The 12,583-nt window shown below is 43.0% G+C and overlaps 1 protein-coding gene across 11 annotated transcripts in view; it reads right to left on the reverse strand.

Moving 5' to 3' along the window:
* TEAD1 (TEA domain transcription factor 1) overlaps positions 1-12,583 on the reverse strand; it is a 273,879-nt gene that overhangs the window by 18,206 nt on the left and 243,090 nt on the right. For all 11 annotated transcript variants that reach the window (XM_061440762.1, XM_061440760.1, XM_061440759.1 and 8 more), the window contains one exon: positions 3,602-3,742. In XM_061440762.1, coding sequence (XP_061296746.1) covers positions 3,602-3,742 — 141 coding nt within the window. The remainder of the gene's footprint in view (positions 1-3,601; positions 3,743-12,583) is intronic.

Raw genomic sequence — 12,583 nt, forward strand, 5'->3', positions numbered from 1 at the left:
TCAGTTGGGTATATCTTTTCCTTTCCCCTTTGACTTTTGCTTCTCTTCTTTTCTCAGCTATTTGTAAGGCCTGATAACCACTTTGTCTTCCTGCACTTCTTTCTCTTGAGGATGGTTTTGGTCACCTCCTCCTGTTACAAACTTCCCTCCATGGTTCTCCAGTCACTCTGTCTACCAGATCTAATCCCTTGAATCTGTTAGTCATACTGTATAATCATAAGAGATCTGATGTAGGTCATACCTGAATGGTCTAGTGGTTTCCCCTATTTTCTTCAATTTAAGCCTGAATTTTGCAATAAGAAGCTGATGATCTGCACCACAGTCAGCTCCAGGTCTTGTTTTTGTTGAACGTACAGAGCTTTTTCATCTTCAGTTGCAAAGAACATAATCAATCTGTTTGCGGTATTCAGCATCTGGTGACGTCCATGTATAGAGTCATCTCTTGTGTTATTGGAAGAGGGTGTTTGCTGTGACCAGTGTGTTCTCTTAGCAATACACTATTAGCCTTTACCCTGTTTCATTTTATATTCCAAGGCCCAACTTGTCTGTTACTCCAGGTATCTCTTGACTTCCTGCTTTTGCATTCCAACCCCCTATTATGAAAAGGACATCTTTTTTGGGTGTTAGTTCTAGAAGGTCTTGTAGGTCTTCATAGAACCAATCAACTTCAGCTTTTTTGGCATTAATGTTTGGGATTACTGTGATGCTGAATGGTTTGCCTTGGAAACAAACCAAGATCATTCTGTCATTTTCGAGATTGCACCCAAGTACTGCATTTTGGACTCTTGTTGACTATGAGGGCTATTTCATTTCTTCTAAGGGATTCTTGCCCACAGTAGTAGGTATAATGATCATTTGAATTAAATTCACCCATTCCCATCCATTTTAGTTCACTGATTCCTAAAATGTTGATGTTCACTCTTGCCATTTCCTGCTTAACCATGTCCTATTTACCTTGATTCATGGACCTAACATTCCAGGTTCCTATGGAATACTGTTCATTATAGTATCTGACTTTACTTTCATCACCAGACACATCCACAACGGAGCGTCATTTCCACTTTGGCCCAGACTCTTTATTCTTTCTGGAGCTATATCTCTGCTCTTTCCCAGTAGTATATTGGACACTTACTGACCTGCGGGGCTCATCTTTCAGTGTCATATCTTTTTGCCTTTTCATACTGTTCATGGGATTCCCGAGGCAAGAATACTGAAGTTGTTTGCCATTCCCTTCTTCAGTGGACAACATTTTGTCAGAACATGCTACAAAGCTACTGTAATCAAATCAACACAATACTGGGACATGTAGAGATAAATAGAGGGTGGAAAAGAACAGATTCCAGGAACAGCCCCCCAGGTATATGCTTTCTCCATGAAAATTCCTGGAATTTCATCATTCAAAGGCAACCAGCAACAGGTAAGCCCTGACAACTTGGCCATTTGGTAGCAAAGCCTAACACTAACCTTCCGTGTTCCCAACCACCGACAGGTACCTTTGCTTCTTCCTTCTCGGGGGAGATAGAGGTCATGTACCTCCAGGTCTCTCAGTCATGTCTCATTACACAGCCACCTTCTCACCTACCCTCTCCTTAGGGTGAGGAGCTTCCCATCTTTCTCCTTGGCTTCTCTGTCTGCGTCTCCCTTCCACTTACCCCAAGGCTGGCTGCTGCTCATTCTTTATTCTGTGCTCTTTCTATTTCCTCTCTGCAACTAGCTCTCCATTCCCATAGCTCTGATTATCTTTAATGCTTAGGATTCCCAAATGATATTTTCAGTCTTTACTTGTCTCCAAAATCCTAGTCTGGCATCTATAATCATCCCTATTTCCGGTTGGACATCTTACGTACTTATCTCTGCTGGAGACTGCACTGTCCTTCAAAGCATAAAATGTGTTATCTTCAACTCTTCCTCCTCTTTGATCTTTAATATTCAGTCAGTTTCTAAGTTCCATTCCAAATGTCTTCTCAGATCCCCTCTGCCACTCTTTAATAACACTCATAACACCTAAGCTTATGGCAACCATCTAGTCAACTCACTCACATCTTCCTCTACCAGCATTGTTCTTGTTCAGTCCTAAGTTGAGCCCAACTCTTTGCGACCCCATAGTCAGGCTTCTCTGTCCTTCACTATCTCCCAGAGTTTGTTCAGAGTCATGTCCATTGAGTCCGTGATGCTATCTAACCATCTCATCCTCTGTCGCCCTCTTCTTTTGTCTTCAGTCTTTCCCAGTATCATGGTCTTTTCCAGTGAGTCAGCACTTCACATCAGGTAGCCAAAGTACTGGAGCTTACACTTCAGCATCAGTCCTTCCAATGAATATTCAGAGTTGATTTCCTTTAGGATTGACTGGTTTGATCTCCTTGATGTCTAAGGGACTCTCAAGAGTCTTTTCTAGCACCACCGTTTGAAAGCATCAGTTCTTTGGTGCTCAGCCTTCTTTATGGTCCAACTCTCATGTCCATACATGACTACCAGCATAACCCTCCTAACACCATTCTTAGGATGCCCATCTTGTGCTCAGGAAGCTATGAGGGCCTGCAGCATCCCCAATCCTCCTATTCAGCCCAAAGTCTTGAAAAACATCTCCTCGTTCCCTCTCTCCACCCAATACATCCCTTCTCTCATGTCTCATGAGAGAAAGGATTTGTTTCTGTGGTACAAAAGTCAGGGTGGGCTCCTGGACCTGAGAGGTCCTAGACACCTGTGAATAAAAGCCACTGTGAGCATGGATGAATTGGGTGGTGGGTAGAAGACACTGGAAAACACAACTCTGAATGAAATATCACCTGCAAACATTATTCACAAACAGCAACCCACCCCAGTAAAATGATCATCCATGTTTAGAAAGGGAGGGAAGTGTGAACTATAAAAGCCATAAATAAGTTTTTGGTCCCAGTATGTACTGAAATAGATTTAAAACAATTATGATGAAGGGAGTGGAAATGGCAAAAGCCAAGACCAAACTCAAGGTGGCAGGGATTTATAAGTGAATGTGAAGTGGCTCGGTCATGTCAGACTCTCTGTGACCCCACGGACTGTAGCCTACCAGGCTCCTCCATCCATGGGATTTTCCAGGCAAGAGTACTGGAGTGGGTTGCCATTGCCTTCTCCAAGGGATCTTCCTGACCCAGGGATTGCATCCAGGTCTCCTGCATTGCAGGCAAACGCTTTACCATCTGAGCCACCAGGGAAGCCACCTGGGTTTTAGAAGGCAGCTGCCAATTAGTTGAAGACCACCTTGGTTATTATCAAGATGCCTGGAAGTGCACTTGAACTTGGGGGTGGGAGGGTAGCATGGTAGATAGATCAATCCTGGGTAGCAGGATCTATCTCTAACAGATTCCACTCAGCCCCCCTCCCTCCTCAAGGCCTCCTGTTGGACTGACCCACTGGCAAGAGCAGGGCTGACTTCAGGTGGCCAGGGAGGGTGGCATGGATTACTCCTGGCCTTCTTCCTTTCAGTTGCTTTCAAATCATTTTGCCTTCTTAAGTAATGGAGGGCGGGGAGTGGGAGAAGGCAGAGAAGGAGAAGACGCTTAGATTTAAAGGAAGGTGACAGGCCACCCCAAATGAAGGTTCCAGCACACAGAGGCCAACTTACCTCTACTTTTTCTACTACTTGCTTCCCAAAGGAGCAAACTTTGGTGGAGCAGGTGACTGTCATATTTTCAGAACTCTCATACTGACTGGTTACGCCATAAAAAGCCCCGGCATCGTCTTGAATATTGCAGTTTAAATCAGCCTGTAGGAAATGAAATGGAGGCGAGGGTTACTCTCTATCACAGGAGTCATGGCAACAAGCAGTAACTATCAGGCGAAGACTTCCACCATGCTGGATGGAGGGCAGTGGAGGGCCAGGGTGGCTCAGAAAGGTGGTGAGTTCATGCTCAGCTAGAAACAAGTTCTATGGCCCATCGATTGTGTTTTGAAGAGAATGCTCGCTTGGGTAGTCTTCCCTTGAAATAATGACAAGCTGCATGTATCGATTTCATTTTTACTTTCTTGCATTCAGTATTTAATCTATTTATTGGTTCATTTTTGTCTGCACTGGGTCTTCGTGTGGTTCTCTTGTTGTGTGATGCGTGGGCTTAGCTGCCCCGTGGCATGTGGAATCTTCATGGGCCAGGAAGGAACCATTTCTCCTGCATTGGCAGGTTGATTCTTAACCACTGGACCACCAGGGAAGTCCTACATTTAGTATAGAATACTATATATCCTTGTAATAAAAGACTCATGAGGTCTCTGAAATATGTACAGAAAGCAGTATGTGAACTGGATTCATATTCACTGATCTGTGGATATATTTAAAAGGAGAATCTGTAGCTGACTGGCCATTTGTTATATATGTAAAAAGAGAAACTTCATTACTAATTATGTACCCAGAGGGGAAATAGTTCCTATTAAAGACTGACTTAGAAAGATGTAAAACAGTTAATACAAGGCCCCACTCATTTAACATATTCTTATGACTATTTGCTATGTGAGATTCATGGTAGATATAAGACTACAAGCCAACATGAGAGAAATGTACAGAAAATAGCTCTAATTTAGATAAAGTCAGAGAAGCCAATAGCACCCCATTCCAGTACTCTTGCCTGGAAAATCCCATGGATGGAGGAGCCTGGTAGGCTGCAGTCCATGGGGTCTCGAAGAGTCGGACACAACTGAGCGACTTCACTTTCACTTTTCACTTTCACGCATTGGAGGAGGAAATAGCAAACCACTCCAGTGTTCTTGCCTGGAGAATCCCAGGGACGGGGGAGCCTGGTGGGCTGCTGTCTATGGGGTCGCACAGAGTCGGATACGACTGAAGAGACTTAGCAGCAGCAGCGGCAGATAGAAAGTAAGTACCATGTCAAAGGCACTCAGCATACAGAGGCCAACTTACCTCTACTTTTTCTACTACTTGCTTCCCAAAGGAGCAAACTTTGCTCCTTTTTCGGACCGTGGAAACATTATTTTCAATTAAAGGTATTTACTTTCAGGATGGTTAAGATTTGAACATGCAGGGATGGGCTAAGGGAGTATTGCACATGGAGCAGCCTGGAGTGCTTAATTTTAGCCACACTGCAAGGACGAAGGAGATGGGGAGGAAGGAGTGTGGAAATGCAGCAAGGTCCTGGGCTGGGGAGGGCTTAATGAGGGGTGTGAATTGTATGCTGTAGGAATTGGGGACCCCTTGAAAGTGTCACCACCAGGCAATGAGGTGATCAGAGATGTGCTTTAAGAAGAGGTGTCTCAGCGTGGTATAAAGTCCACTGCAGGGAGAGGCTGGGAGGCTGCTGCAGTGGCTCCACCACTGAGGGCAGACCCCCTTCCCTCGAGCATCCACTGACCCTTTCCTGCACTCTGGGCATGGGTGTGGAGTGGGGGATCAATGAGTGAGCAGGAGATAGTCCCTGCGGTCGTGCAGCTGACAATTTAGGAGGGAGGACATTGCAACAGAAATAAGCGCTCCTGGGATGGGGACAGAGACATGAGAACAAACAGTGGGGAGGGAGCCCTTGCGGGCAGGGAAGCTTCAGATGATGATGCAGCTCAGATCCAGAGAGAAGAGCTGGCGTGGGCAGGCAGAGCATGATGTGAGAGAGTGTGCAAAAGGGCGAATGGCCAGAAACAGCTGGAACACAGACAGCAAGGAGAGAACGGGCCTGGAGAGGCAGGGGTGGGAGGGGGCTGGGGTCTTACACAGGATAGGGGCAGTGATAGTTTAGGATCAGATCTGCAACCCAGAAAGTCACCCCTGATCACAACTTGGAGACACTAGAAGAGAGTGAACGCAGAGATGCAGCAGGAAGCAGGGTCAAATGAAGCACCTGGGCTGCAGAGAGAAACAGCAGTGAGTCTGACATAAAATGAGACTGTATTTTGTGAGGTCCGGCACATTTCGACTCACTGATTGTTAATACCTTCACAGGCACTAACTACCATAAAGACCTGAGTCATCCTACATGTATTTTTAATAAAGATCTGCATTTCAACTTCCTTCTTAAATTGAGTATCAGGAAAATGTCCATTTCCTCAGGCAAAACTTGGGATATTCTGGCTTCAAATAAAACAGACCATACGCTTTATATTCCCTTTTCTTAGGTGCCAAGAGATTCAAAGCTACATTAAATGCTCTACTATAGTAATTAACTTATCCTAGGTACTTCTAACAACCAGTGTCCAACTCCTGTGACTGGATTTCTGCTTTTACTTGCACTGATACTTGTCCAGTTTTATGTTATCCATAAATTTATGTGCCCTCACATTTTGTTTTTTGAAATTTTATGGGGCATAAAGTGCAAATAATTAAAAATGCCTAGGTGTGCCTTTTTTTCACATGCAAAGGTAAGAAATGGAGCTTGTGGCTCAATGAAACAGCGGTCCAGTGGGAAACCAGAGGTCTCATCCTGAGAACTGTATCTGAGCTTCCCAAAGCTGGAGAGGGCCCTGGGACTACCAGGGTTCCAGCCTTCAGGGGAGAAAGGTACCAACGTATCCCAGGAGCTCTGACACTGGGCTGTCATCCAGCCTTCCCAGGCAGGTGTTCCCTGCTGTGAACTAACAGAACTTCGAGCTGGTCCTGCCATCCCCTGAGAATACACACAGCTGGGAGAAACAGCTCAGGTGTTTTGTGGTAGTGGGATGACCAGTGATGTTCTTTGTGGGACTGGTGCTCTTACTATTATGATGTAGCTTGGACGAACAAGTTTTAGCTTAAAAAAAAAAAGCACACACAGCAACAATAACAAAGATAAAAATATATACATGGCAAGTAAATTAAAAAAAAAATCAAACTATAAAAAGGAGGTACATTTTATTTCTACCCTGTGCTTACCACTCTCCTTAGGTGACCAGTTATCAGTTTTTCAAGTATCCTCTTAGAGATATTTAGCATTTACATATTTAAGCATACACATTCCCTCTTTTCTGCACAAACCATAGCATTCTTCTGAGCCTGGCTTTAAATCAATTGATCAATCAATAACTACTTTTTAGAACTCATATAGTACTGATATAGGGCTTCCCTGGTAGATCAGTGGTGAAGAATCCACCTGCAATGCAGGAGACATGGGTTTGATCCCTGGGTTGGGAAGATCCCCTGAAGTAGGAAATGGCAACCCAGTCCAGTATTCTTGCCTGGAGAATTCCATGGACAGAGAAGCCTGGCAGGCTATACAGTCCCCAGAGTCCCAGAGCATGAGTGAGCACACGCATAGACATACATACACTGATACAGAGCATCAGTTTTTTAAAGAAAAGCCCTTTGGAAAATTGAACAGCCACACTTTTGGTGGCTGCATACCACTCCATCATACAGATGCAATATAATTTAACATATCCTCTATTGATGGACATTTCAGATGCTTCCCAACAACAGTGCAGTAACAGGCAGAGCAGGAAAGGTACATTAGAAATTATTTTGACTTTTTTTTCAAAATTTAATCTTTCTTCCACTTCTTACTTATTTTTGGCTGTGCTGGCCTTTGTTGCTGCATGGGCTTTTCTCTCGTCTCAGCAAGCAGAGGCTACTCCCCAATTTTAGTTTGTGGGCTTCTCATTGTGGTGGCTTCTCTTGTTTCAGAACATAGGCTCTAGGGTGCTTGGGCTTCAGAAGTTGCAGCTCCCAAGCTCTAGACCACAGGCTCAACAGTTGTGGCACAGAGGCTCAGCTGCTCTCCAGCACGTGGGGTCTTCCCAAACCAGGGATCAAACCCGTGTCGCCTGCACTGGCAGGCAGATTCTTTACCACTGAGCCACCAGGGAAGCCCCTACTTTGACTTTTGTTTTCATTTAATTTTTAAAAATTCCCAGCTTTGAAAATGAGAATTAATTGACCATAAATACATTGTTAAATAATATTGCAATTTAAATTCATTATTCTGATGTAATCAAGTTGTTATGAAGGACTGATTAATAATCAAAAGCAGTCTGGTGTTTGTGGCGTAATGGGTGGAGTGTGGGAAGGAGCTGGGGAAATTAGCAGTTGGCGGGGGAGTCAACAGGAGAGCGCAAGGAGCTATCAACCTCAACTTGCGTCAGTGCTTTAAGCAGGAGGGAGGTTTCTTAAGAAGGGCACCTCAACTCCCTAGGTACACTGTTTTCTTTCTTTTTTTTGTCCAGTGCTCCATTTTTCACTTTATTCACTTCAGTGGCATTATCTTTCTATACAATTTTTAAGCGTTACTTTCCATTCAGTTGTTACAAAACCTTGGCTATATGCCCTGTGTTGTACATGCATCCCTGAGCCTAACTCACAGCCAGCAGTCTGCACCTCCATTCCTCCACCTCTACACTGCCTCTCCCCCCAACTGGCTACCACTAGTTTGTTCTGTGAGTTTGCTTCTTTTTTGTTATACTCACTAGTTTGTCCTATTTTTTAGATTTCACATATAATTGATATCATACAGTATTTATCTTTTTCTGTCCTACTTATTTCACTTGCTATAATGCAGTGGCCTTTACTTTCGACAAGCCAAAGATTTACAATATAACCAAACTAGGACTCTTAAGATCTAAAGCAGCACAGAAATAAACACGCAAAATAATTCAACCATACAGACAATTTCAAAATGTTACCCAAGTTTAGAATGGCATTCGCCGTAAATTGATATTAGCAAAACTGCTGAAAATTTTCAGCTTTTTGGTTTCCATCTCTCCAAGTTCCCACACTTCAGTAAGGCTGGTGCTGTAGCCTCAACACACACGACATATCTGACGACTAAGAGCGGGTGGTTTCCAAGGCCTGTTTCCTTTATTCAGCAAAATTATCACAATTATTTGAGTAATAATCAGCACTGTTTCACTGTTTTTAACTTTAAACACAAAACCTCTGTGGTAACAGAGAATGACAGAATTGAAGTAACTCTAGTTCTACTTTTTCGCCTTCATAGTTACTGCGCTCATTTCCAAATCATGGAAGCAGCAGCGCTGTGTGGACTGCAGCTCCAATGGTTCCAAACTGTCAGAACTTACTCTAGAAGTGAATATAAGAGTGAGTCTGTAATAGCATGTGCTATGAAAGAACAAGTAATAAAATGCATAAGCAACCCAAGTGTGTTAGTTTGAAGCATAAATATATATAGGTGTGTGTGTATATATACATACATGAAATAAAAACTCAAGACTAATTTTACCAATTGTTTAAGACTTAAACTAACAAAGACTTTTTTTTATTAGGAACACTTCATTGATGGCGTTTTTTAGAACCATCGGCATAGGGTGATAATGAAAATGACAGCTGTTTTTAGATGGTTCTGCCATCTAGACTTCAGTACAACAAAACTCCTTAATGCCTACATCGGGGGCAGATAATTCCCATCCTCTCACCTTTGGTTCACCACTGTACCTTAGAATTCTCAAATTTAATTTAATTAGCTTTAATTGGGAATGGATAACCTGCAGGTATAATGACAGAAAGTATCAAAAATGAAAGTATTCAAGAATCCACATTATGAAACTCTGCCGTCAGAAACAATCTCGACAAACTACGATTTTCAAGTTGCCAGGATTAACTTTTTTACATGATATTAAAGTAGAACATACATTCAGAAGTGTACCAATCACAAGTTTACAGGTTGATTAATTTTTATAAAGTGAACACACCCATGTAACCAAGCGCCCAGGTAAGGACATGGAAAAGAAGTCCCCTCATCCACCCTCCATCCCAGTGAACATCAAACACTGCTCCCTTCAGTGTACCTCAAACCCCCTGTGTCACAAGAGTAACGCTGATCCTTTAGTCTTGTCTAGTTTTTGAATGTTACATGAACGGAGTCACATACTGTTGATTCCTCTGTGTTTAGCTTTATTTGTGCAGCATTGCAGGGTGAGTGTCATCTATGCTGTGGTGTGTGGTTCATCCATCACTAGAGTACTCTGCTAAATGGAAAATACCACCTTCTATCCCTTCTACGGATGGACGTTTACAATGCTTCCAAACTGAACCTATTATGAAGAGCGCTACTCTGAATACTTGGGGATACACTTTTCATGAACACATGCACGCACTCCTGCTAGGTGTTCCTAGGAGTAGAATTGCTGGTTATGAGATATACGTGCATTTTCAACTTTCATTTAGGTAAGAGGAACAGATGGTTTTTGAATTATCTTGTTTTTTTAAAAAACAGCTTGAGAAAACTCCACATATAATTATTAGCATATATTTAACAGGTTGCATTTTTAAAGACTTCTCAACTAACACTAAATAAGCAATCTGTTATTACCACTGCTTCTCAATTACTTTTGAACATGGAAAATAATTACACAGTCATCCAACCATATCACGGCTGTTCTTTGGGAATTTTCTAGGAGGTATTGATGGGAAAGATAATTATCTTTAGCTGATAATATTACAATTATCCCAGAAAGAAATGTGGTCACTGAACTCCTGCAGAGCAAAGGTAATATCAAAGAAAGAATGCTAGCATTAAATCAACAACGGGGGGGTGAACTCTGTAATGAGTCTAGGATTCGTGCTGAGTTCATTATCCACCCTCTCCACTCCTTTTTCCAACTGAAAACTCAAGATAAACCTATTCCACATAGTTCTGAAGGCAAGAAAATGAGAGAAGAAAAAACAAAAAAGTGTGCTGTTTCTAGACATACTGTTTTTGTCAAATCAGCTCTTATCTGAAATCAGGATATTTTCTAAAAGCAAATGAATACAAAAGTCCAAGAAACAACTAAAACCAGCAAACTTACCTTCCCAGCAAATTCCAAATTCAAACCAGATTCTGTTCTTAGGAGATGAGACAGCTGTTGGGGTACAGGGCAGACTGTCCCAAAATGTGCCCCAATGGCATTTTGATTATTTTGGATTAAAGTTACTTAAGAAACAACCAATGAAGAGGGACACGTGGACCCTCCCCTCTGTCTCCCCCAAAGCAGGAAATAAGTCTCTCAGTAAAAGGTGCCCTACTTGCATCTGGAGGTGGAAGGAGACCCTTACCACCAGAGATGGATAATTTAGGGTGGAGAAGTCTGTATACACATCTTGTTAAATTTACTTCCCCAAGCCCAAACTCTGTTTAGATTTTCTCCAAACCTATGTTTCTTTGTCCTGTCAATTCCTCATAAATTTATCATTTATCTAAAAAGTATGACAGATGCCTGCTTTGGCCACTTCTTAGATCCGGTTTCTATGTGAACCTCAACGCCATGAATTAAAAAATTGTTTCTCTTTTCCTTCCTGTTAATTTGTCTTGCGTTGATTTTATTTTCAGTCCAGTCATAAGAAGGGTAGCAGGGGAAGTTTCCTCCTGCCTAACTGGTCATGGACCATGTTCTACAAAAAAACAAAATAAACCTTGCAAATGTGGCTGCAGCGGGAAAGTCCATGCAAACGGGCCCCTCTAAGGAATCTCTGCCCATTTTTCCCTAGAACAAAAACCCTCCATATGAACTGGGATCAGAGACCAGCTCTTTCTCCTACCACCCAATGCAGGAATCCTTCCTACAGAACCTTGATTTACACTGTCTTCTGGCTAAATACCTTTAGATATGGGAAAATCATTAGTTAATAAAATACTTACCATGTTCTGGGCAGACTTAAGTGTTAGAGAGTTGTATTAGTCTTCTATTGCTGCTTTAACAAACACTCCCAAATTTAGTGACTTAAAAACAACATCACTTTATGATTCTCTACTTCTGTAGGTGGGATATCCAACACGTCCCTCGCTCGGCTGAGATCAAGGTTTTGGAGCTGTCCCTTTCTGGTGGCTCTACTCTGGGGAAAGGTGAGTCTTTGCCTCCTTCAGTTTCCACAGTCCTTGTTTCTCAGTCTCTTCCCTCCCACTTCAGAGACCAGCAACACCAGGCTGAGTCCTCACGTGGCCAGCTGTCAGCTCTCTAGACCTTGTCTTTTGCCTCCCTCTGCTACTCTTCAGGAAACTTGTGATTTCATTGGGCCCACTCCCATAACCCAAGATACTCCCCTGCCTACTCTTAGCAACGCCCACCTCGCTTTCCATGTATTGGAATATGTCCCCTAGCACCATGAGAAGAACTTGGACACAACACTGCCTACCATTCCCGTTAAGTTGCCACCGGCTTCTCAGCAGCTTCCACCTAGAGCTCTGCTCTCTGGAAGCACACAGGCCTAAGAACAGTGCTGACAGACAACCCTGCAATTCTCTTTTATTTCTCCCCTAATCTCACCTTCCACACCCACTTCTCACCCATAAAGTTGTTCAGGTTCTATCAGCTTCCTAGGATCCAAGTTCCAGGCTTATTTTTAGTAAACTCCATGTGATTTCCCTTCCACCTGGTCCAAAGACGAGAATTCTGACTCTGCATCTGTCATCTTATCGCAGACACCTGACGGGCAGTGGTCATCATTCCTTTGCATCTCATTGTTCTCATATCTAAACTCAGAGAAGACCTGCTTCCAAAGGCCACCATGGTGCTGAGAAGAGAGAACGCACACGAGACTCATCTGTATGCTGAAACATGCCACATAAACGGCCATGCCTATCAACCCATGGACTTCAACACTGACCAGCAGAGATGAAGCAGAGCCTCAAGCCACATCTCCAGAGTGGGACCTGAAGTAGACGGTGGCTCATAATCAACAAACAAGGTAAAAGCTTTCCCCCCA

Source organism: Bos javanicus, chromosome 15 (genome assembly GCF_032452875.1).
Source record: "Bos javanicus breed banteng chromosome 15, ARS-OSU_banteng_1.0, whole genome shotgun sequence".
In the NCBI taxonomy this organism is placed as follows: domain Eukaryota; kingdom Metazoa; phylum Chordata; class Mammalia; order Artiodactyla; family Bovidae; genus Bos; species Bos javanicus.